Here is a 25,222-nt window from a genome sequence, read left to right as displayed (position 1 = left end):
CTCTCTGACCCTGTGTCCCTCCTTGCCAGGCTCCCTGGAGGCTGCCCGCCTGTGCAGCCCGGGCCCCCTGGCCTCGCGGGGGACAGATCGAGTTCCGGAACTTTGGTCTGAGACACCGACCAGAGCTCCCGCTGGCTGTGCAGCGCGTGTCCCTCAGGATCCACGCGCGGGAGAAGGTGAGCGCTCCTCCCACGGCACCTGTGGAGGCAGCCCCCGGCCGAGGGCCCCCGCCCTGGTTTCCTTGTTTTCAGACCCACTACCTCCTGACTGGACTCATCCTCCCCAAATCTGCTCCATTGGGCATGTCCCCAGCTAACCTTAACTGAGCACCTAGTACGTGCTGGGCAGAGCAGAGCGTCCCATTTTCCTTGTCCTGTGTGTGTGGGAGGGGCTCCTGGCTTCGCCGCACATGAGCCCGGGCCAGGCACTTCATGTCTGGACTCACTTTTCCCATCTACAAAATGGGAATAATGGTACTGACCTCTGAGTTGCTGTGAGATTTGAGGAAGCACCTAGAGAGGCCCCCGGCACTTAGAGTGCTGTGGAAACATGACGCATGTGGCTGAATCACCAGTGGCGTGTTCACCGCCCAGCACGGAAGGCGCTAATGTCCGATTTTATAGGCGCCGAGTGGGGACCCCTTGGAATGCTCTGCCCTCCCTGCCACCCTGCTCAGCCTCCCCTGAGCCCCCAGCCTCCCCCCTCACCACCTCCACCTGGTCTCCAGGGCTCTGCATTTGAGTATGTCGTTACCCGGGTTGAAACCTCCCCCCACTGCCCTGGGGTACAGTCTGAACCCCTGCACTTGGCACCTCATTACTGCTCCGCCAGGGCTTAGCCACCTTTGATGGGGCAGTTGCCTCTGGGCTGTGTGGGCACAGGGTGCTGGCATCCTGCTTGGCCTGCTTGACCTGGAGTCTTCCCTCCCCGAACTCCTGCTCATCCCTTAAGATCCCACTCAAGCACGCCCTCCCCCCCAAGCCCCTCTGACCCCCTCTGTCCCACGGGGCAGCAGGAACAGCACCCTCTGCCTTGCCTCCTCCGTTGCTGTGGTCCTGAGTCTGTTCAGCCTACTGTTCCCAAGATGGGACGGTGTCCTGTTTGGAGCAAGGACTTTTGAATCTCTGTATTTCCTGTGCTTTAAAGTATGTGTGGCAGACAGAGGGGGTGACCCACGAATGTCACTTGATAAACAGCTTTGAACCCCACTGGATGTCAGGCACTGAAGACAGAAAAGTAGCGAGAGAGAAAAATGAGAGGAAGGAAGGGGACAGACAGACGGATGGGCAGATGGAAGGGCGAGGGGTGGACAGGACAGGGGGTCAACTGGAGGGAGGGTCTGGCTAGAGGGACGGAGGAGAGACCAGAGTTGAAGAAGCAAAGCGGGGACGGGGGAGGGGGAGGGGAGGGTGTTGAGTGTGGGGAGGGGGAAGGAAGCGGGAGGGGGGGTGCCCGAAGGACGGTCCTCCACGGGCGGAGCCTCAGCACCGGGGACCTTCCAAACAGGCGCCATGACCTTGCCCTCTGGCCAGGCCTGGTCCCAGCCGCCTGTCCTCCCGCTCCCTGGCAGGTGGGCATCGTGGGCAGGACGGGCGCCGGGAAGTCCTCGCTGGCTGGGGCCCTGCTGCGGCTGCAGGAGGCAGCCGAGGGCGGGATCTGGATCGACGGGGTCCCCATCGCCCACGTGGGGCTGCACGTGCTGCGGTCCAGGATCACCATCATCCCGCAGGTGCGACCGGGCCCCTGCGGGAGGGCGGGCAGAGGGGGCGTGGCCGGCCCTGACGTGCCGCCCTCTCGCCAGGACCCCATCCTGTTCCCCGGCTCTCTGCGGATGAACCTGGACCTGCTGCAGGAGCACACGGACGAAGCCATCTGGGTGGCCCTGGAGACTGTGCAGCTCAAGGCCTTCGTGGCCAGCCTGCCTGGCCAGCTGCAGTACGAATGTGCCAGCCAGGGAGATGACCTGAGGTAGGCGCCCTCGCCCGCCTCCCGGGACCACCAACCCTCGGTCAGTAACCCCCACCCCTGCCCCGCCTGGGGTCGAGCCCCAACACCAATCTCAAGAGCGAGTTTCTTTCTGCTAAATTGGCTTCTGAAATTTATTTGATAGCCAAACGCAACTTCAACTGACCCAAAGGACTTACAGTCTGTATGTATCCCACTCGGTATTTATTTTGCTACAAAATATCCTTTGGGTACTGAACTCCCGCTCGCTGGGGTTCAGTGACATCAGAATTGTGCCTTTTCTAAAAAGAATTTAAGTATGATCAAAACACACGACAAAACTTATCATCTTAACCTTCAAAAAGACGAAGCTTAGCGGTGCCAGACGGTCAGCGCCAGTTTGCATCTCCACGTGTTCCCAGGAGATGACATCACCCAGCGACCTCATAGCAGTCTCAGCGTGCGAGTACACTCTGATGTTTGTACACACGGATCTGCGTTGCTCAGGACGGAGCCCTTTCATTACACGATGCATGACTATCCACTTCCACGACAGGCCTCCAGAACGCTTCCTCTTGCAAAACGGAAAGTGTACAATAAGCCTCACTGTCCACTTCCCCTGCCCCAGCCAGCCGTCTCTGTGGTTCCACCGCTCTAGGTACTTCAGAGGCTTAGAGCAGAGGCCTTTCGGTGCCTGGCTTATTTCACATAGCACAGTGGCCTCGATGTTCCTCGGTAGCTGGCGTCAAAATCTCCTTCCTCTTTAAGGCTGAATGATACTGCATCGCATGGAAAGACCACACTGTATCCACTCACCTGTCCACCTATGAGTGAGTGGTTTCCACCTTCTGGCTACTGGGAATAACAGGATGCTACTGACGCAGGTGGACAGGTGTTTGCAAACCAAGATGTTCCGCACCTAAAACTCACCCGCCGTGAGCGTGCTGGGAAAGGCCTGTGGGTGCGATGGTTTTGGGCAGCGTATCTTGGTGGGTCAAACTGCTGGCTCGAATCCAGGCTCCCCCACTTCCAGATGTAGGAAGTTATTTAATGTCCTGGGCCTCAGTCTGCTCGTCTGTATAATGGGACTAACGGTACCAACCTGGGAGGAGACAAGCAAGCTGGTGAAACTGCCTGGTCTGCAGGAGATGGTCAATGTTCATCGGGACCCTCAAAGCCACATTTTCCCTGATCCCATTTCACAGAGTTGGAAGCTGAGGACTGACGCTGGTCCAGGGCCACCCAACTTGTAAGTGGTGAGGCTGGAGCCAGGCCCAGGCACCAGATGCTTACATGGCCATGGTAGGTCTGACTCTCTAAAGAGGCCCTGATGAGCCGGGCATGGGGGCACATGCCTGTACTCCCAGTGACTCAGGCTGAGGCAGGAGGATTCCAAGTTCAAGGCCAGCCTGTCTCAAAATAGCTTATGAATAAAATATAGTAAAAAGGGCTAGGGTGTAGCTCAGTGGCAGAGCGACCTCGGGTTCAAAACTTGGCACCAAAAGAAATGGTAATAAAGAGGCCCTGCTACGTGGAATAACTGGTTTACTGAAAGAGGAAGCCAAGCCTGGCAGGAAAAGCCCAGCCGCACTGAATCCCCAGAGGCCAGTTCCTGCCTGGGTCCAGGGCCTCACAGGCTGTATGACCTTGATCTTCTACTTCCCTAGCTGCAGTTAAGAAGCAGTTGCTGTCTGAGGGTTTTCTCTGACAAGCACGCGTGCTTTTATGTGACTTTACTCAGTGAGGGAGGACCCATGAGTCCGAGAGAGGTCCTGGGTTCATATTCTGGCTCCATCAGCAACCAACGCCATGACCTTGACAAGCCACTTGACCTCCCGGTGCCTGACTCCTCTGCCAAAAGCAGAGACCGGGATCTGCTCAGGTGGTCAGTATCTACGCAGCTCCGAGAAGGGGTCTGTGACATGAGGAAAACCACGGAACACAAGCAGCCATGAATGGAAATGGAAAGTAGCCTTTCACAGGTGGGGAGCCGAGGCACACGTGGCAAATGACATGCATGTAGTCAGGCTACTCAACGATGGAAGGAAGGGACCCCAGGCTCAGCCTGGGGACGGCGTGCTCAGGTGCACTCTGCAGCCGCCCCAGGGACCTGTCATGGGCCTGCCCTGTGAATCACTGCCCCCAGGTGAACATTCCCAGCCTGACTGTCCCCCTCACTTGCAGTGTGGGTCAGAAGCAGCTCCTGTGTCTGGCGCGCGCCCTTCTCCGGAAAACCCAGATCCTCATCCTGGATGAGGCCACGGCTGCGGTGGACCCGGGGACGGAGCTGCAGATGCAGGCGGCCCTCGGGGGCTGGTTTGCCCAGTGCACGGTGCTGCTGATCGCCCACCGCCTGCGCTCCGTGATGGACTGCACCAGGTGAGGCACCTCCCCGACCAGCCTTGGGAACCACCACAGGGGGAAGGGGATGCGGTGGGGCCCACAGGGGCCAGGTGGGCTGGGTGGGCTGGAAGGGCTCTGGGGGGCACTGTGACAGGCTCGGCAGGCAGCAGGCAAGACAGATGCCCAGAGGGGAGGGACGGGCCAGGACACCTGCTTCCAACGTGGCCGACAGGAAGCTGCTCAGGAAGTTGGGAGTTCTGGGCAGCAGACCTTGGAGAGGAGCGGGCTGGCACAGCTGCCGAGGGCTGGGGCTGCTGTACCAAGAGCTGCCCGTCTCCTTCCCCGCAGGGTGCTGGTCATGGACAAGGGGCAGGTGGCAGAGAGAGGCAGCCCAGCCCAGCTGCTGGCCCACAAAGGCCTGTTCTACAGGCTGGCCCAGGAGTCAGGCCTGGTCTGAGGCAGGCCCCTCAACGGTCCCCTGGCTGGGCCAGCCCTCAGAGCCAGCCGTGTCCTGGGGACGCCAGTGACCTGGCTGTCATCAGCGGCTCCCTGTGGTGTCAAGTCCAGACTCTGCTCCAGGAGGAAAATGGCCAAGAAAGTGCCGATTTTCACAGAATATCAGACCCAGATGGACCTAGCAAGCTGCAGGGCAGCCTGGGCCAGGCCAGCTCAAGCCCCATCCACTCTGGGGTCAGTCGACAGTCCCCCTCAGGCCCGGCTGCCCGCCGGACTCACCTGGGAGCTTGGCAACAGACCCCCGCTCAGGTCCAGCCCAGATCAATTAAACCTGACTCCTGGGGCCAGGGGTGTGCACTTCTTCCAAATTAACTGTGTTGAAGGCATTCTGGGCTCAGTGACATCTTGCTAAACTTGTGTGCAAGATCACAAGCAGGACGTCGACAGGAACACGGCCCAGCCCGTTCACGCCTCCAGTTCTGCCTGTGTGTTCACAGGGCACCCCCACCACGGGGACAAGGAGCAGTCCCACTCCAAGGACCCTTCCTGCTGCCACCTGCAGCCACACCCACCTCCCGCTGGCCCCACAGCTGCTGATGGGTTTTCCCTTTGGATATTTTGAAGCCATGATCTCAGCATCAGCCAGGAGGAGGAAAGGGTGCCCCGTACCTCACTGTAGAGGAGCTCCAGCTTGTCCCCTCTGGACACATGAGCCAGATCCCCACACAGAAAGGGCCCCTCCGGGCACAGGCCAGCACGGCACACACTCAGTTTCCAGCTCCCGGCTGCCAGGACCCCGTGGCTCACCCGCTCAGGACTCAGCACGTGGTTGCTAAAGACCAGACCCCAGCTCCATTCCAGGGGATCCCCTGCGACCATCAGAAGGCCCCGAGGGTTCCGGTCAGACTCGTGCTGCAGACGGTACCTAGGGCCTTAATCAGGGCCCGTCCATCTCAGCGCCTCGTCCTGCTCACACCCAGACGCGTAGATCAGCCCCAGGCACCAGGAAAGAGGACCAGGGAGTCTCAGGTGGCCGACACGTGCGAAGGGCAGCCCGAGAAACCAGCTCCCCAATCCTCACCGTGCGAGTCGGGGCTCCTCACCGACCCCGGGCGCTGCTGTCAGGATAAACCAGCGACAGGCGGAATGCGGTGGGAAGCAGAGCTGGCGTGCTCCTGTCTCGCAGCGTGGCCAGGAGTGATGTGGGGCAGGAGCACTCTGGCAGGGCGTCCTGTACGGCACAGGGTGTTTAGCAGCGTTCTTGGGCTGGACCTGCCAGGTGCCAGTGGTGTGTCCCTCTATAATTATGACAAAAAAAAGTCTCATACACAGCCATCTGTCCCCTGGGGTGTGTGTGTCGGATCAGCTATGCTGTCCTGCTACCATAGGTCACCTGGTGCATGCAGTCACCCCGATGGTGCTGGATGGGACTTAGGGCCTGCTTCCCCCGCAGCCAAGTGCCTCTGCCTGCTGATAGGTTTTGCGTTTTGCCCTTCAGCCCAGATACTTGAATCCCCGGAACAGCTTCAGTCCCCTTTGCCCCGAGGCAGGCAGCGGGTCCTTCTGGTGCCTTCAGCATGGGGCAGGATCCCCTGTAGAGAAAGGGTCGGCCCTGCCCAGGGTACTCTGCTCTTCTCTGCCAGCAGCCGAGCCACCCGGCACCCCTGCCAAGTGGTCACAGGCAGAGCGAACTTAGCTGGGGTGGCTCCTGGCCACCAGAGCCTCCGTCATAGACCAGGGAGCTGAGTGTGGGCGATGGGTGGCCGGCACGTGGAAGCCAGCGCCCTGGAGCCTGCTCGCGAGGCTGCTGTTGGCCCACACCATGAGTCTTGGACAGCAGCCAGGAGGCTGTCCAGGCCATTGGTCCCCCTGCCAGAGGCTCCTGCCAGCAGGCCCGGCTGGTGGGAGGAGCACGGGTCTGGCAAGGCCGCGTTCAGAGGACCTCGGCCAGGGCCTGTCTCCGCAGGTGTCTCGGCCTCAGGCTGCTCCAGTGCCTGCCACGTGGCCAGTGAGCCCAGCTGGAGGAGGTAGTGCTGTCGTGTGCCCATCCTAGGGCCCAGGGCTGGGCGGAGCTTCTCTTACACCCTCTTCTTTTTCTTTTTTGGTACCAGGGACTGAACCCGGGGCTGCTTTACCCTGAGCCACATCCCAGCCCTTTTAATTTTTTATTTTGAGATAGAGTAAGTTACTGAGGCTGGCCTCGAACTCGTGAGCCTCCTTCCTCAGCCTCTCGAGCCGTGGCGCGAGCCATTGGGCCTCTGTCAGAGGGGAAGACTGGGACCAAGGGCCTGTTGTAAGTCAGTGTCTCCACCAGTTGGGCTTCAGCGCCACGTCCTGACCCGCAGGTGACGCTGCCTCTCTGGGCTCTCTGGCATCAGCACACAGCAAGGGCCCACTTCCACCTGGAGTCCCCGAGGACGGCGGGAGCCTCCTTTCCTCCTTGCACTGTCCGCCACGTCTCCCCCACCGGAGCACACACGTGGCACTTGGGCTCCCTGCACACCAGGTGACAGGAGGGAGGGAGGGCATGTGACTGACCCCACGGGGTCCAAGGGGTCCTCGGGGCTGGGCCTGGTCCAGGGGTGTTACCTGGTCTGTTTCTGTCCTCACCAAGGCCCAGCCAGGGGGACCTGAGGACCCCAGTTGTGTGGATGAAGAAGCCGCAATTCCTGAAGGGCAAACCCGGCAGGCCAGGCTCCCAGTGGCAAGTCCAGCCGCCTGCGCAGGTTGTGCTGGGCTGTGCAGAGACGGCAGCAGGAGAGAACGGAGACCCTGCTTGGCAGAGCCACCTGCTCAGATGCACAGGGCAGAGCCAGTGGGACGCCCTCTGGGCAAGCCGGACAGGAGCCGGCCATCAGCTCGTGTCCTGGATCACCATGGCACTGCCAAAAGCCAGCAGGAGCAGGGTGGTCAGGGACAGAGACCAGAAGGTCACTGAGGAAGCCACTGTAGGGACACAAGAGCCAGAGGAAGCAAAGGGAGGAAGAAGTGGTTGAATCCTGGATGTTTTGGAGAAAGTGCCAAATTAGCCCTTGGATCGGACAGAGGGTGGGGATGGAGGAGCAGCCGGGGCCCTCCAACAGTTTCGCAGACAGAGCCCGGAGCCAGGCACACAGTAGGTGCACAAGAAAACTGAGTGCCGCCTCTCCTTCAAGACACCAAAGCACTTACCTTGGCAGGTAAGGCCTTGCTCAGCAGCCTCTTCACAAAGCAGACTAAACCCAGCCCTGGGTCTCTCCTGAGCAGCCTGTGCCCAGCCCAACAACCCCCTAGACACGCACCAGGTCCAACCCTCAGAGACCTGTCTACAGTCAGTCCTGGGGTTTTAATGCAGGGGGACAGGCTCCGAGACGGGGACACACCTCATGCCTAAAATCCAGACTCCTCACCAGCAGATCCAACTGTGAGTTTAAATGGCCAGAACCTCACCAGCTTCGATTCGGTGGCTGCCTTCCTGATCTGCAGTCTCTGATGCGAGCTGTCAGGGGACAGCAGTGCATGGGGGGACAATGGAAGTGCTAGAATGTTCCATCTGCACATGTACTAAGTGCACGGTCTCGGCATAGCATAAAGGGCGTGCTCCTGGGTATCCACCAGCTCACCTAATACGAACTCAGAGACTCACAGTCCCGTCTTGTGACCCAAACTCATCCATCAGAACAGGGAGGAACCGCCTCCCACACACACACCCCCATTTCCAGCATCCCCTGATGGCTGGGTCTAAACACGCGGGCCTGACTTTGGCTCAGGGGCTGAGTGGGATTGCTTCAGGTCTGCTCCGGGACTTGTCCACCCCCTTCCTCTGTTCTGGGGAGACGGAAGCCAGCCCTGAGGAGGTGGGAGAGCGGGACGTAGACCCTCGAGCTCACTTCCCAGGACCTTAGGGCTCACTGGTCACGGCAGCCCAGCCTGGTCTGTCCTACCACGAAGGCAGGTTCCAGGGTAACACTGGCCACATGGGACTTATGCCTGAGCACCTGAGCTGGCCACGTGTTCCAAATACCACGGCTCAACCTCCTAAGAACGCCACAAGGTAGTTCCAACCAGCCCCTTTCCACAGACCAAGCAACAGGGGCGGCAGCAGGATCATGCCACAGGTGACCAGGGACGGACTCCGATTCAGTCTGTCTGGCCCCAAAGCCCAGGCTCTGCGCACCTGCTGAATCCCACCCAGCTCCCTCCAGAAAGAACACACCTGCCACATCCCGACTCTATCCGGGGAGCCACCTTCGCTGACCCCCGAAAGAAAACAGAACAGTTGTTTAGAAAGAAATAAAGTATTCTTTTTACTGTAAATTATTTGCAAATGTTCACGTTTCCAGTGTTAAGTCGTTACAAAAAGATTCCCAAGAAAAACTTGGATTCTCTAACGTGAAAGAATGGTATAACTTACAAAAAATAAATATATATTTCCACCTAAAAGAAGAAAGATGTTTCTCTGGGTTTGAAGTCGGCAACGTGATTCATAGCAAGTACGAACTCTGGAGCAGCCGTGAGCTTCAGGGGTCTCGCTTTGGTCTGTCACTGAGACACCTAAAGGACCCTCTGTGAAGGACTCCCCCTCTTGGTTTTCTTCCGAGGACGCATGGACCACTGTTAAACGCAGGGCCAGGTTTGGCTACTCCCTGGGAATGCTGCTCCTCGGCTTGATACTTCCTCCTAAGAAATTAAACTCTTAAGATGATCTTTTCCCCTGGAGCAGGACTTAAAAAAAAAAAAAAAACAGAATGAGTCCTTATCCTGGAAGAAAATCAGTAACTAAATGTCAAATTCTCTGCAAGGCTGCTCTCTGGCAGCCAGGCAGATGGCAAGGGTGAGAAATTAGAATCTAAAATGGAGAAGACTGAATTCTTTTTGGTACCAACGGGTAACACCTGGGATGCTTCGTAACCGTGAGTAGACCTTCATCTCCTCCGGGTACCAGGAGGAGGAGACCCGCCCTGGCGCTGGGTAACGAGTGCAGGAAGGCCAGGAAGGAAGCACCAGCGCAGGGGCAGGAAGGGTGGGCAAGGCGGGAGGTCTGGGGTTCCGGGTCCAGCCAAGTCCCCTCAAGCTGGTGCCTGGGGGCAGGAGGGGGCCTCCAGCAGTTGAAGCAAATCCTGGCAGAAGCCACGCTGGGGTACTGGCCTGGAGACCAGATGGTTGGCAAGAGGACTGTCCTGGCCTTGGAGTGCCACCCGAGGGTCACAAGGATTTTCACCGGGCCCCTCGCTGGAGCTGCAGTCCCAAGGAAACGAAGCTTTCCCGCTGGAAGCAGACGAGGATATCAGAGGTGATGGACAGGCGGGGGGACTGGGAGCATCCCGGCAACCTGGAATCCACAGGCTTTGGCTGGAGCAACGCCAGGCAGCTGGTAGCTTTTGGTCACTAGCATATTTTACACAGCCGATTTCTCCAGAAGTCTGGCCGCCAAATGCCCCCCTGTGGGGTGCGCCAGGAGCTGTGCGCGTCCCGGGGCGTGAGAACGGGGAGAGCCCGGCGGGGTGTGTGTCTGGGGGGCGGCCTCTCCGCGTTTCCTCTTCTTCAAGCCCATTCTGGGCAAGGGCCAGATGGTAGCTGCGTGTCTGTTCTGGTTTCTGGGTTTGGATTTTTTGGTTTGTATGGGAGGCTTGGGTTCCCAAGGACGCTGGCCCTGCAGTTCCGAGATGCACCGGCTCCCTGCTCACACCAAGCCGGCGTCTCTGGCCATGCTGTAGAAGAGCCCCCGCTGCTGCAGGAGGTCAGAGGGGGTGCCACACTCCCGCATCTCTCCTCTGTCCAGGACGATCACCCTGCGGGGGGAGGGATGCAGACATGAGAGGCAGGAAGGGGTCCACCGGCCAAGGCGCTGCTGACACCCTCCACCAGGACCTTGGTCCATCTCCTGCCAACGTCACGTTGCCGTAAGACTGCCTCCTCATCAGGAGTCCACCCTGCCCAGCAACAGTGGGGAGGTGACAGTGACGGGGGAGTAGTGGCAACAGCAACCATCAACCATTCACAGTTACTGTTCCATGGCACTCAGAACGAAATAAAAGATCCTACCATGGTCTACAACAGGGGTCAGCGACTTTTCACTGAAAAGGGCCAGGTGGTATTTTCAGCTCTGGTTTCTGTTTTAAGAACTCATTTCTGCGCACTTATCATGTGAAAGCAGTAGAGATGACAGGTAAATGGACAGGCATGGCTGCGTGTCAATAAAACTTTATTTATAAAGACAGGCAGTGGGCCAGATCTGGCTTCTGGGGCTGTAATCTGCAGACCCCTGGTCCATAAGGTGATATTATAGGATCCAACAGTGACTGGCCCTTCCTGACCTCGTTTCAGACTGTTCTCCTGGTGGGTCTCAAGCGTGCCAGAAGGGGACCTGTCACACACAGGTGCTCAGCAAACTTTAAAGAACGTTTGATTGCCCCTACACATAAACGCTCCAGCGACTTCGTGGCACTCTAAGTTCCAGACTCCTCCTTGCAGTACATGGTGCTCCAGGTCCAGCCCCTGCCTACCCTTCTGGCCTTGTCTCCCACCACTGTCCCCTCAATTCCAACCCCAAGCACACTGACCTTGCTAGCCTTCAAGGCCAGCAAGCACCTCCCCACCTCTGGGCTCCTACAGCTGTGCCCTCTGCTTAGATTCTTCCTCCTTTAGATACAAAGTTGGCAAACTACATGGCCCAACTCTGGCCCCCTGATTTTATGAATAAGTTTTATTAAAATACAGCCATACTCTCTCATCTCTGTGTGGCCTATGGCTGCTTCCTGCCACCCCATCAGAGCCGGGTAGCTGTGACCAAATCTGTTCAGCTGGCAATGCTGAAGGTGTTCTGGCCCTTTACAGAAAGAGACGGATCCCTGTTCTAGATCTTCCTATGGCTGATTGTCTCCTCATTCAACACTCTGCTCAAATGTCACCTCTGTGGAAGGGCCTTCCACCTCCAACACCCCAGTGTGCACTGTGCTATGGCTTTTGTGCATCCTGGCCTGATGCCTCCATGGTCACTTTCTCCAGACCAAATACCATCGATCTTACTTTCTGACTGTAGGTAGAGAGGTGACTGTGATCCAGGCTTGGCGATATATATGATCCAGGCTCACATATATATATAATATATACGTAATAGATAATATATAATGTATGTATAATAATATATATACATATATTATATAATGATATGTATTATGATATTATATATATTATATCTTTAATTTTAAAAATAGAACATTTCCATGGGCCCCAGGTGCTGTGCCTGCAGCGTGCCACGGGCACCGGGTCCTGCGTGGTACTGCCCCGTGCCCTCGTGCACCTCCCCAGCATGCCTCGTCCTCTGAGATCACATCCCGGGCCCTCTGATCACTGTCTTCTGACCAGGTCCCCAAGGTGGGAGCTTTGACAGTGTCCTGAAGGGTCCCCACCACCCAGAACAGGTCTGGGCACGCAGTCGAAGCCCTGCACAGATGTGCGGGCGCTACCCAGGACAGAGGCCCCACCAGCGTCAGGACAGTGGTGAGGGAACAAAGGAGCTGGTGAACGGGCTGAGCCGGAGGCCGTGAGGGCTCCACCTGGTGTAGTCCATGATGGTGTTGAGCCGGTGGGCAATGGTGAGGACCGTGCAGTCATCAAACTGCGTCCGGATGGTGGACTGGATGAGGTCATCCGTTTCCAGGTCCACGGCCGCTGTGGCCTCATCCAGCACGAGGATCTTTGTCTTCCTCAGCAGAGCCCGGGCCAGGCACACCAGCTGTCGCTGCCCCACACTGCAAAGGGAAGAGGCCAGAGACAGGTCAACCCCACAGGCCCTGAGCCAGGCCTGAGCAGAAGAAGGAGATGCTTGGTGTTGCTTCGACCAGGAGAGCTCACCCTCTCCCACGCCCACACCCATGGCAGACATCACTAAGCAATCTCCTGAGCAAGCGGCAGGCTCAGGACCAGCCCCAGAGGCTCAGAGGTGACATTCCAAACACTGGTCCAGTTCAATGGCTGGTATAGTGACAGTAAAGATGGCCCCACGTCCACACATCCATGTCCAACTCTAGGGCCTTTTGTCTGATTCTGGCCTCAGCCATGGGCCTTGCCTTGGCCAAGGGGATGCTGGCAAACCTAAGGCCAACAGAGGCCTGGAGGGGGACTGCCCGTTGGCTGGCTCATTCTGTGCCTCCCCGTCACAAGGACATGCTGCAGCTGGCCTACTGGAGTATCAGGGACACACGGCATGTACCCTCATTGCCCCAGTTCAGATCAAGGTCTGCCAACACCAGCTGACCCTGGACACACGAGTGAGCCTGCCAAGATCAGCAGAGCCACCAGGAAGACCATCCCAGCATGCCAACCACTGCTGCTGGCCAGCACAAGCGGTGTTGGTTGTCATGGTGATGGATACCCGGATCTAGCAGCGACCAATAGATCTGGAACAGGATCCCCAGAGGCTCCCAGCTGTGCCACGCATTAACCCTTTAGCTGCTGGCAGATCCTAAGGATCCTGGGAGAAGGGCCCAGCCGGTGGGGGGCGGGGGCTTGAGGGCTCAGAGCAGGGCCACAGATGCTCTTTGTGACGGACAGCTGCCCACAACCCAAGGCGCTGGTGTGAGGAAATGAACTGCTGGCCTGGCCATCACACCTCCAGGTAGAGGCCTGGTGTGCGGCCACTTTACAGGTCTGGAGACTGAGGCTCCAGAAGTGCAGGGGCAAATGGCTTGTCTGCAGTGGGGCTGGGCCTCCCACCCAGCCAGCAGATGCAGGAGGACGGTCTTCCCACACCGCCCGGCCAAGGTGGGTGCCAGGAGCAGCTCCGCCCACGTCCGCTCCCCGCCCACCTCAGGTTCTCCCCGCCTTCTGCACACTCGTGGTTCAGCTTGTCGGGAAGGCCGGACACGAAGCTCTTCAGGTGGGCCAGCTCCAGGGCCGTCCACACGTCCTCGTCCGAGTACTGGCTGAATGGGTCCAGGTTCATGCGGAGGGAGCCCGAGAACAAAACGGGGTCCTGCTCAGGAGAGAGCAGGGGGCCTGTCAGCGCACGTCCCCGAGGAAGGGCCCTCAGAGCCCCCAGGACCCCTGATTCTGGAGATGTTCGCAGTGAAAAATGTGGGTTTGAAAAAACCTCAGGTTAATGGGCTAAAACGGTTCTATTTGCACAGAACTTCTCGGTTTTCAAAATGCAAATGTGCTGGGCACCTTCCAGAAGGGAGCCAGGCACTGATAATCCTAAAGTCCCATGAACTCCTCCCTCGGCCCACCTCCTCCCTAAGAGACTCTCGGAGGAAACTTCAGGAAAAAGACAGGCGACGGAGGGCGGGGAGCTGCCTCCCAGGGGCATGGCTCTAGAAGGTTCTTCATCGCTGCCTAGAGTTAGGAAGCACTAGAGATTCTCATCCTGACCCCACAAGCTGGCAGAGAGATGGCATCTCATGGGGGCCACGCATCCTGGACCCCAACTCTGCAGATGCTCAGGTCTCCCCTGTAACACAGCATCTGCACGCGGCCTTCTCCCATCCTCCTGCGTGGCGTGTCATCTCTAGATGACTTCCACCGATCTCGGTGCAAATGCTACGTGAACAGTCGTTACCCTGTATTGTTAAGGACAAAGGCCTGTGTGTGTGTGGTGTTGGGGACTGGGACTGGGCCTGGGCGCTCCACGACAGAGCTACACCCGGTCCTTTTCATTTTGAGACAGGGTCTCTCTAAGTTGCTGAGGCTGGCCTTCAACTTTCGAATCTCTTGCCTCAGCCTCCTGGGTTGCTGGGACTACAGGTGTGCACTACCACGCCTGGCTCAGATGCAATTAAACAAATAACAACAAAAAAACACCCAACTTCTGATCTTGATGGACTGAGTCGGCGGCTGGAGAGGCTGATGTCACTTTAGCGCAACCCCAGCCTTGCCAGTGCCATGGCCCTCGGCCCTGCCCAGACGGCACCTGGGGGATGATGGTGATCTTGAAGCGGAGGTCGTGGAGGCCGATCTTGGCGATGTTGACGCCGTCGATGATGATCTCTCCCTCTACAGACTCATTGATCCGGAACAAGCCCAGCGTGAGAGACGACTTCCCGGCTCCGGTGCGCCCCACGATGCCGACCTGCAGAACAGGAAGGGCCAGGGTGAGGTGGGCGGGGCAGAAACTGGGGTCGCTGCAGCCGCACAGGGCTCCTGCCAAGTGTCTGGCCCAGATGGTGGCCAGCCAGTCCACCGACCCTGCCACACTCACCCTCACCAGCTCCCCAGGGACTCCTTGAGGGGCTGTCTGGACCAAAGGACCCCCTTCCCCTTGCCAGGCTCCCCAAGGAGCTAATGCCTTCTTTGAACAGATCGGTAGAGGCCTCCAAAGAGACAGTCCCGGGCAGAAAGCTTAGCAGGGTGCCATCTTGTCCCCCTTGGGGCGTGCTGCGTAGCTGCGAGTGTCTTCTTCCCTTCTCATCCTGAGCTGCTGGAATTCCTCAGATTCCAGCAGATCTCCTGCACCCGTTTGGTATCCTGTACCCCGTCTCCCGGCTATGGGGCCACCCCGTGCTCCCTCTGCCCCGACAGCCACGGCCGAGGCAGCCAGCGCGTAACAGTTCCCACCAGGATGCTGCCTGCCCTGCCCTCCCTGCTCCTGAGTCAGGGAAATCGGCTCGTGGGAACGCAACTGGGAGGCCCGTGGCAGGGACAGCTCAACAAATCCCCACGGGCAGAAGCGCCGATGGCCGGGAAGACCTGGGGCCTGGTTTCTGAGGAAGCCCCAAGGCTCTCAAGCAGGGGTGTCTTCTGGGAATAGCTTGGAACCGACAGAGGTCTTAAATTCCAGCTTCACATGGCCCTCGAGCCGTCCCCAGTAGTGACCGTGACGTCATCTCACTCCCACGACGGCGACTCCGACCAGTGCCTTACGGGGCCAGTGGGGCCCGCGGGTCGGGCTGGGGAGCAGGGTGGACGTGGGAGTGTGTCTGGCTTAGAAAGAGCCGGGCCTGTGCCAGGGGCCGAGCTGACAGGCATTCCGACATCTTAGCAAAGCAGGAAATGAGTTTTACAAGATGTCAGATTTTATTTCCCCCCAAACATACCTGCAGTTCTCATTTGATCTTTGGGGTCCCAGGTGCCACCTGTTGGGCACACCGAACTGCCTTCATTTCCACGAGCCCCGCAACCCAGCCCTGTGACTCAGCACGGGGATGTGACAGAAGACGACAGGGCCGGTCACACGCAGCTGACCTCAGCCGGTGCCAGCAGTGAACAGGCGGGGGCACAGCGCACACCCACCTTCTCTCCCCCGTGGATGGTGACGTTGATGTGCTTGAGAACCAAGTCCAGGTCCTCTCGGTACCGCAGCCCATAGTCCTGGAACTCCACTCGGCCCTCGTGGGGCCAGGTGCTGGGTGGCGCCGTCTCCGGGATTTGCCAGGGAGCCTTCGCTCACGGGGGGGTGGGATGGAAGGGGACAGTGAGGAATCTCGAGTCCGCGCGTGCCACAGGCGCTGCTGGGCCAGCTCCCTCGCCTCCACAGACCTCAGGTCAGCGTGGCCCCCTCCTGGCCCATGTCCCCTGTGCCCACCCTGCTCCCTTCTCCTGCTGAGCACTGACGGCTGCCTGGACACCCCTGGCCCACCCCGCTGTGAGCACGGGCTCTGCCCCTGCTTGTTCACAGAGGTCTCCTGTGACCGGGAGCACACAGTAGGTGTGCACATTTACAGGCTGAACCGACGAGGGAGTGGTCTTCTCCCGAGAGTGAGTAGCGGAAGGTGTTCACAGAGCTGGGGCAAGTTCAGGATGGATTCCACCTGGTGGGGGTCCAGCTCCCCGCCCCCTCGGGCAGTGTGCACACAGATACCGAGGCCAAGAGGCCGGGTCAGGCCCTGGCCGTACCTCCTTCTCGGTTTCCGAGTACTCCTTCAGTCTCTCCACTGCCACGATGTTGGTCTCCATCTCAGACGACATCCGGACCAGCCAGTTCAAGTACGTGGTGACCTGCGAGAGGAAGAGTCAGGTGGAGTTTCTAGCAGAAGAAGCCCTCTTTCATTTCTGTGTGTAGTCACGAATGGTGAGAAGTGTAGGAACACACAGCCATCGCCCCGACTCGCCACACATCTCTTAAGTACCACAGTTTTCAAAATGACCCCTAAGCTGTTCGAGAGATCAGAAAGGAAGTTAGAGAACACTTCGACCTCAATGACAATATGAAAACACAGTGTGTCAGAAGTCATGAGATGCCGCCAAAGCAGCACTTAGAGGAATATTCATAGTCTTCAAACCATTTTCCCTTGTAACTAATGCGTCCCCTCAAGCCATCAAGGAATTTTATTGGCTGACAGAGAATCCTGGCCACAAGTCAAATTCCTTTCCTGTGGTTGGTCACCAGGCTCTGTACTTGCTTCTCAAATTGCTCTCAGCCCCTTTCCTCTCCTCCCTATGGGAACCTGAAGCAAAGGCCCAGGAACCTGAAACCCCCCGTGAGGAGGCTGTGATCACCCAGGCAAAGCATCCCCTTTACCTGCAACGAGTAGGACACCGAGAGGCCCACCAGGCCAGCGCTGAGGCTATGCCGGGAGATGACCGCAAACAGGGAGGCAAAAAGGACGATGCAGTTGCCAACACACTCCAGCCTCACAGCCAGCCACCTGCACAGAGAAATAGGCAGGCAGGCAGCAGACAGACAGACACACATGCACACGTCAGCTTTTCAGAGACCTGGCTTCTGGCCAACGAGAGCAGAGGGGAGCCCATGTGCTAACTGAAATAATTCCCTGATAGTCCTGGAGAAGGGCCATCGCGTTCTGCTCATCCACACGTGCGGCCTGGCCCCGGGGGAAGGCGTGCCCGGGGCGGTCCTGTCAGTAACTCTGCATTAGCCTGGCAAGCCAGGGATTAAAATAGTGTTCCCCAGAAGCCACGTTTCCTGAAATGTCACACGCTCGCCTAAATATCATGAACCAGCTTTTTCTTAGGAAGTCTTTAAAATACACGCGTGCATAAAACATGCTGCCCTAGACATTCCTCAGTCCCAAGAAGTCATCAGCTGTAAGAGGCAGATCTGGTTTAAACAATGTCTCTGGGCAGGAGACGGATCCAGAAAAGAGCTACCACTTTTCAATGTCCCTAGTGTGTTCCCAGACTCATCCCGATTCCAGGGTGTTTTACTTTTTAAAAACACAAACAGATGCTTTGTGTGCTCAAATCTAACTCAGAAGATATCACGCAGCATGAGAAATACTACTTTCATGTTTTAAAACGGAAAGTGTTTTGCATTTCTTTAGGGAGATGGTGTTGTAGGACCTTTTTTCCACCACAGTCCATATGATCTGTGTGACTGACCCTTGCGTGTGGCATCATCCCGTAGACGAAGCCAGATTCTGACAAACTCCCTAAAAACTCTGCAAGGGAAGTTATCTACGTTCCCTCCACCCAGTTCTCTACTGTGGGATCTGACTGTGTCAAGCAGGCCCATGGTTGGTTCTGGGTCACCTCCAGGCCACCCCTCAGGCTGTCAGGGTGAAAATGGACGAGGAGGCTATTTTACGGATGCATCAGACACTTGTCTGCCTTCAGCAAAGAATTTGATTGATGCCATTCGCTTTTGATCTGCAACGTGGCATTTTGATGTGGTTCAGCTTAGTGTGTGCCAGCTGCTTAGGACACACCTCCCTCAGGCGCGAGCAACCGCTCCTCACCCGGGACGATGTGCAGAGATACTCCACAGCAGAGTCTGCCTGCCGGGGAGCAGGGTCACGGGAGCGCAGCTGGACCGTGCTCCTGGGAGCTCCAGGGAATGCTGTCCCGCTCAGCCACACCCCGGGGCACTGAACACTAACAGTGCTGCCCTGCACTCTGGACAGGCACTGTGACCTGCCTTCCCCGAGTCTCCCCAGCGTTCTGCAAGGTGCACAAGACACTGAGGCCCGGGAGGCGGCACCAGCATTGCCCGCCCTCCCGCGGGTGCCAGGCACCTGTTGGCCACGATGCTGGGGTAGTAGGCCTTCTGGTTCTCGTCCACCTTCAGGTCACTCTGGTGGATGAACCGCTCCTGCTCCTCAAAGGCCCGGATCACGCTGACCCCCAGCAAGGTCTCGTTGAAGTGCGAGTAGACGGGGGAGCGGCTGACCGACTCGAGGCGCTTCAGCTGCCGGGAGGAGGCCACGTAGAACCTCTGGGCGCGGAAGGAGAGAGGAGACGGGTCGGTGCCGGGCCACCTCCCCGGGCCAGGCAGGTAACGTTGGGCCGTGACCAGGACCTCCAGGAGGAGCACAGTGCCCTCAACAGGTGCCCAGCACCCCGTGGGCTGCGGCCCCGTGCTGACGACGGAGCGGAGCGAGGACAGCCCGGCACCCAGGTGCCCGGCCACCCCTGCAAGGCTGACCCAACGCTCCTCCACCCGGCGTGCCCAGGGCCCGCCCTCGGCAGGTCCTGCGCTACCTCCAAGACCGCGTGTGGTTGGCTAGTGCCGCCTCGGGGCCTTTGGAAAGTCTCCTGGCCCAGGACGAGGACGGATTTGGGCAGCGGCTACGATTCTGAGGCAAAGCTGCTTCAGCTCAGGAGGCGCAGGTGCGGGGCCAGGAAGGGCCTCCCTCCGAGCCCATCCTGGCGAGTGCCCCAGTCACTGGGCCCCAGGTGATGGGGTCCGAGCCGCAGAGCCGTGTGGGTGGACAATTGTCCAGCATTCTACTGTCCCGTAAGCAACCGTCTGTGCTCCCAGGAGTCCCTGCCCCCCGCTGCAGTCAGTGCTCTGGGACAAGTAAGGACACAGGCTTGGGAACCAGACAGAACCGGTGGTTCACACGCTCAGCTCCGCCCCCTGGGCAAGATGCTTCTCTTCTCTGAGCCTCAACATGCTCGTCTGTCAACCGGGAACGCGACACCTCCTCGGCTCAGCAATCCCGGCTGACAGAGGGGCATTTCTACTGGGAACTGTAACACGCCCAGCTAAAACCAGCACTTCCCAGCCTCCCTTGCGCAGAACAGTGGTCACGTGACTAAGTTCTTGAACAGTAGGTGTATGTAAATGGGTACTGCTGACTCGGCAATCATCTGCTCCTTTGTCCTGTTCCCCTAAAGTTAATCTTATTGTCTGAAATGTAGTTGTGATGGCTGGAACTCCAGCACCCATCCTGGACCATGAGACCGATTTAAGAATGGAAGTCTTCTGTGAGGAGAAGGACGAGAAGAAATAGAAACCGGGATATTGACACACTCCTGGAGTGGCCACATCAGCCCTGAACTTACTGGAATGGGCATTTGGTCACTGCAAGCTAGGAACGAGTCACTGCAAGCTTGGAGACTGAGGCCCTGCAGGCAAAGGCTCAACAGCCCTGCTGCGGGACGGAAGGAGCCCCCGTGGCTGCCCCGTGTCAGGCCCCGCTCTCACCTGCACGAAGAAGTAGATGAGGCCCAGGGGCGGGATGATGACGGCGGCGATGGGCGTGGCCAGCAGGATGATGATGCAGGCGCCGATGACGTTGAACAGCGAGCCCATGAACATCTTGATGACCTGCGGGATCATGGAGTCCACCGTGTCCAGCTCCTTGGAGAAGCGGTTCACCAGGTTCCCGCTGGGCGTGCGCTCGAAGAAGCTCATGGGCGACCGCAGGACGTTGTGCAGCAGGTCCAGGTGCAGGCGGCGCGAGGCGAAGATGCCCCCGATGGACACGGTCATGGAGTAGCCGAACACCGCGATGCCTGCGGGGCGGACAGGGGTGAGGCGCCAGGGCGGGAGGGGCCGCGGCCGGGTCGCCGCGGCGCTGCGCCCCAGCACCTGCGCCGACTTTGACAACAACTTGGGGCAAGTTTCTCGCCTCTACGGTGAGAACATGGAGACCCAGAGGTGGCCTCCTTTGCCCTGGGTGTTCTGCAGGGGAGAAGCGGGTGGGGTTGGGACCGAGGCCAGCCCTTCACCTGCTCACCACCGTCCCTGGACGGGTGCTCTCCCCAGGGACACAAGTCCTCCCTCTGTGCTGCCCAGCAAGGGTGCCGCCAGCTGCAGGCAGCTCTCGGGCGCTGGGAGTGCGGCTGACCACTGGCGAGCAGCTCGGCTGTAATCAGCAGGAATTGCAGTAGCACCTGTGGCCTGTGGTTTCCATGCTGGGAAGCAGACTCAGCTGCTGTGTGAGCCCAGGCAAGCACCACACCCTCTCTGTTCTCTAACCTCTTGATTATGATTTGGAGGCCACAGTCCTTTGCCCTGCTGGCCAGGAAAGGGGAGATTATGGGTTGAAAAACCGAAGGCATCACATTTGCTTTTCTACTGACGGCTTTTCCCAAAGCCATTTCCTAGGAAGCAGGAGAGCCTGGCGGCTCCTGCCAGCAATCTGAGAAGGGTGCATGCTGGGCACGTGCCGGCCTGGGGGCCCCTCCCGCAAGTCCCTGGGCCTCTCTGCAACTGAGGCTCGTCTACACAATGGGGACCCCGCCTGGAACTGCAGGCAGGTCAGAAGTGCTCGTGTGTTAGCACAAGGTTTCTGTGCACATGAATGAGTCACCGATGACGGACACGTGTGTAAACAGTCTTACGAGCCGTCAACACCAGCTCATGCGCTGCACGGTGATTAAGAGTGTGAGCTCAGCGCCAGCTCTGCCCTGCATTAGCTGCGTGACTTTGGACAACTTACTTAACCTCTCTGGGCCTCATTTTCTGCACTCTGAAATGGGGAAGATAGGAGCTCCTAATTCACGGGGCTGCTGCGAGGACAGTAAGTTCAAAGACGTAAGGCGGGGAGCACGGAGCCAGGCACCCGGTCAGCGTTGTCCCTCAGCCCCAAGTGGCCCTGGGTGGTTGGAGACCCCATGGGGGTGCTGGGAGGGCCCGGCAGGGCTCCTCCACAGCTCGCTGCTGACCTGGGGCAGGACACTGGCCTGCGCACAGTAGGCTACTCACTGAACACCCTGGCCTGCAGTGACAACCAGAGCTATCTCCAGAGGCCGTCCAGCGTGCCGTCCAGTGTCCGCGTCGACACCTCCATCGGAACACAGAGGGGACCTGGCGGAAGCCCCAACGGCGGCTGGGCTCTCCACCTGCCCCTCTGTGAGGTGGGCAGACGGGCCTCACTGCCCAGGCCACAGGACGCCTTCAGCTCACCTCGCCAGGGAGGGTCCATGGGACAGGGTCTGTCCACCTGGGCCTGGCCCGGCTGGGGGCCGTACACCCCTACAGGCGTGGGGACGCACTGTGAGCAGACCCAAGGCGACGGCGGGCTCCACACTCGGGGGGACCCACCTTGAGAGATGCCCAGGGCCCCGTAGACGCTCAGCCGGACGTTGGTGTGCTCCTGGGTCCCGTTGATGATGGGGTCGTCTGTCCAGAGACTGAGCCAGTAGTTGGAAGCCAGGGCGGACACGTGGTTGCACAGGAAGAGGAAGATGCTCAGGAAGGACAGGAAGAGCCCGATGGCCTTCATGTAGTCCCAGTACACGGACAGCTTCACCTGGGGACGCGAGGCGGCGGCCGGACACACCCAGCCACGGCCACGCCAGGTCAGCGCCGCTGCCCAAGCAGCCGCCTGCCCTCCTCTGCCCACCTCTAGCACCCTGCCCTCGAGGCCTCTGCCCTGGAGGAGCCTCGGGCCAGCTGCCCATGACCATCACCCAGAGGACTCTTCTTCAGAAGGGCTGCAGTGGACTCGTGGTTCCATGCAAGCATAAAGCTAGGCATCTTAAGCCAGGGTGGGGAGGCACGGGGAGGGTTTCTCTGAGGAAGTGACGTCTAAAAATTGACCAAGGCCTGGGGGTGTAGCTCGGTGGTAGGGGGCTTGACTAGCATGCATGAGGCCCTGAGCTCAATCCCCAGCACCACCAAAAAATGGAAAAGAGGGAATCCAGGTAGAGGGATCATTATGTGCAAAGGCCCTGAGGTATGAGGGGGCGTGGCGTGCCTTAGGGACTGAAAGGAGGAAAGGGTGGCTGAAAGGAGGGCCGTGTAGGCCAGTGAGGAACCAGATGAGACAGGAGCAGGTGGCCCGGGAGCTCCTACGCAGGACTCTGATCTTATTCCAGGACCATCAGAGTTCTGGGCAAATGGGAAGGTGCGACATGTTGCCTAGCAACCAAGTGTCACCTCCCTCCCACAGCCGGGCTCCGCCCGCCACCACACTTCCTCTGCACACCAGCACCAGGCTGTGGGTCTCCCTTGCTGGGTGCGCACTGGGCTCCACAGGGCGCGTGGGGCGGCCTCGCTCTGCATTTCCCTTGGAGTCTGGGGGTGCTGCCAACACCAGGGCTCTCTGCTGGGCGGCCTGCGTCCCTTCAGCTACCCGGGGCCACAGACCACACGACTGCCGCTGGCGGACGGTCACGGGCCCCACGTGGAAGGACCGCTTCCTTGACTCCCTTTCCCGGTCCCTTCGCTCTGCCACGGTTACCTCGCCATGCGGCCAGGCTGCCTGCCGTCCCTGCGGCTGGTCTGCAGGGTTTGGGACACCTTCCTCGGGGGCAGTGGGTCGTGGTGGCCGGGGCCTGTGAGCCAGCCCCCGCTCTCAGGCTGACTGTGAAGAGGACACAGTGCCTCTCGGGCCTCCTTCCCAGCTGACCTCTCTGGTCTCTGGAGGTGAGAGTCTGGCCACGGCCTGGCTGCAACGGCCAGAGAGGAAAGGCTGGGGCAGAGGGTGCCCGGGGACTCGGGTACATCCAGGGGCTCTGACGACAGCCCACCCAGCTGGTCCCCACCTGCCTTTCCCGGGGGCTTCGGTTTTGACCATGAACTTATTTTTTTTACTTATTATTTTTGGGGTGCTGAGGATGGACCCAGGGCCTGGCATACCCTAAACATGTGCTCTTCCACCAAGCTGCACCCCAGGCCCTCTCTTGACCACATTTATTTCTGAAAGTAAAGTGAGCGGCTTGGGAGGCTGAGGCAGGAGGATTGCAAGTTTGAGGCCAGCCTCAGCAACTCAGTGAGGCCCTAAGCAACTTAACGAGACCCCGTCTCAAAATAAAAAATAAAAAGGGCTGGGGACGTGGCTCAGTGGCTAAGGGCCCAAGTTCAATCCCTGGTACTCCCCTTCCCCGCAAAAAAAAAAAAAAAAAAAGAGAGGAAGAACACGAACTTCAGATCACCACCCAAGTGGACAGCTACGGACCCCTGCCTAGACAGACGCTCTCTTTAAAAAGAACACAGCAGACCAAGGGCCCGAAACCCGCTCTCCTCCTGGCGGAGGCTAGGGGTCACCAGACACTGAACACGGCGCACCCGAGGCCAGCATGGGCTCCTCACTGACGCCATTGCAAGGGGGAGACGGAGGGAGAGTGAAAACGCTCTTCTGAGTGGCCCGTCCACCTTCTCACCCTGGACCTGGCGCAGCCCGCAGCCACCTCTGCACCCCAGGCCGAGCCCGGTGGCCGGAGCTAGCAGAGCCTCCGCGGGGCGCCATCCCGGCTCCACCCTGCCGCGGCTGTGGCCTGGCCCCGGTCACTTCGCCTCCCTGGCCTTGGCACCTGGAGAGGCGCCGTGGGAATGCCCGTGAGTGCCCGGCACCCGACCCACCTGCCCCGTCTGGGCCTTGTCTGCCTCCACCAGCTTCCAGGTCTCCTCCTTGGCGCCGGCCTTCTGCAGCTCGGCGGTGCTGGCCTGGTGCCGGCTCACGTCCCCGCTGTAGGAGGAGGAGCTGCTCAGCTGCCTGGAGAGCAAGACACGGACGTTCACCTCGGGCCAGCGCTGGGCTGAGCGGTGGCCAGGACAGGACATGCCGGCACACAGGTGAACAACCGGGTGCACGCAAGCTCCTTAGGCCACTGCCCAGGTTACGGTCCTCAGGGACAGGGAGTGAGAGGTGGCCTCTGCCCTGGTGGACGGAGTCACCCGTCCCTGCAGTGGACAGGTCACTTCTGGCGGGTCTGCCCTAAGCTGCTCTGGCCGGGCCTCCCTGAGCACCCTGCGTCTCCGTGTGTCAGCTCTGCAGTGCCCAGGGACTCTGCCAACAGCAAGGCTGCCAGCGGACACCACGCTTGGCCGTGACCACCACCGTGGGCCAAACTGTCCTCTTCCCCTGATTCCCCGTCTGTGGCACTGAGTTTGAGCAACAGAAAGTGGACAGGGACACTGGTCTTCTCCCAGCTGCTCTGGGTGACGGGAAGTCGGGGCGTGGAGCTCCAGCCGTCCACGGTTGCCATGGCAACCCTTCCCGCGGCCACAGGCCTCCTGTCTGGGGCCCGCTCTCCAGAAGCCTCGAAGACCCTTTGCCACAGCCTGGCCACCAGGGGCCTGCAGGGCCTGGGGCAGGAACAGGAGCAGAAGGGCAGCCAAGAGCAGCGTCCCCAGCAGCCGGCCTCTCCGTTCCAGCCACCAGGTGCCCGTGAACTCAGGACTGTGTAGGCAGGTTTTATCACTCTGTTCAGGAAAAGCTGAAAAGATCCAGCTACTTGTAAGAAATCCGAGGGGCCAGGCCAAAGTCGGCACTGGTGGTGGGCAGCACAGGATTCCGGTCCTCCCGCTCCTGCTCATTGCCTACAGGAGTCACCGAGCCCAGAACGGGTCCCTGGCTAGAGGCCCCAGGGCTGGGGCGTCTCCTGCACCTCACGCCTGGACCAGGTGTGAGGTGGGAATCTCCCCTCG

General features: G+C 59.2%; 2 protein-coding genes across 5 annotated transcripts in view; one reads left to right on the top strand and one right to left on the bottom strand.

Annotated features, from left to right (window-relative positions):
- ABCC6 (ATP binding cassette subfamily C member 6) overlaps positions 1–5,188 on the top strand; it is a 44,702-nt gene extending 39,514 nt beyond the window's left edge. For all 4 annotated transcript variants that reach the window (XM_079121431.1, XM_079121432.1, XM_079121430.1 and 1 more), the window contains 5 exons: positions 30–176; positions 1,571–1,729; positions 1,802–1,968; positions 4,129–4,323; positions 4,636–5,188. In XM_079121431.1, the coding sequence (XP_078977557.1) occupies positions 30–176; positions 1,571–1,729; positions 1,802–1,968; positions 4,129–4,323; positions 4,636–4,744 (777 nt within the window). In that variant the 3' untranslated portion in view covers positions 4,745–5,188. The remainder of the gene's footprint in view (positions 1–29; positions 177–1,570; positions 1,730–1,801; positions 1,969–4,128; positions 4,324–4,635) is intronic.
- A 3,813-nt stretch (positions 5,189–9,001) lies between these two features.
- ABCC1 (ATP binding cassette subfamily C member 1 (ABCC1 blood group)) overlaps positions 9,002–25,222 on the bottom strand; it is a 113,474-nt gene continuing 97,253 nt past the window's right edge. The window contains exons 21-31 of the mRNA XM_079120603.1: positions 24,155–24,287; positions 21,893–22,100; positions 20,048–20,358; positions 18,633–18,832; positions 17,180–17,306; positions 16,555–16,656; positions 15,952–16,098; positions 14,633–14,791; positions 13,533–13,699; positions 12,282–12,476; positions 9,002–10,514 (exon numbers count right to left, since the gene is read on the bottom strand). Coding sequence (XP_078976729.1) covers positions 10,406–10,514; positions 12,282–12,476; positions 13,533–13,699; positions 14,633–14,791; positions 15,952–16,098; positions 16,555–16,656; positions 17,180–17,306; positions 18,633–18,832; positions 20,048–20,358; positions 21,893–22,100; positions 24,155–24,287 — 1,858 coding nt within the window. The 3' untranslated portion in view covers positions 9,002–10,405. The remainder of the gene's footprint in view (positions 10,515–12,281; positions 12,477–13,532; positions 13,700–14,632; positions 14,792–15,951; positions 16,099–16,554; positions 16,657–17,179; positions 17,307–18,632; positions 18,833–20,047; positions 20,359–21,892; positions 22,101–24,154; positions 24,288–25,222) is intronic.

The sequence above is a fragment of the Sciurus vulgaris genome (assembly GCF_902686455.1).
Source record: "Sciurus vulgaris genome assembly, chromosome: 18".
In the NCBI taxonomy this organism is placed as follows: domain Eukaryota; kingdom Metazoa; phylum Chordata; class Mammalia; order Rodentia; family Sciuridae; genus Sciurus; species Sciurus vulgaris.
The sequence above is the reverse complement of the archived record's forward strand: the minus strand, read 5'-3'. Positions and strand labels throughout refer to the sequence as shown.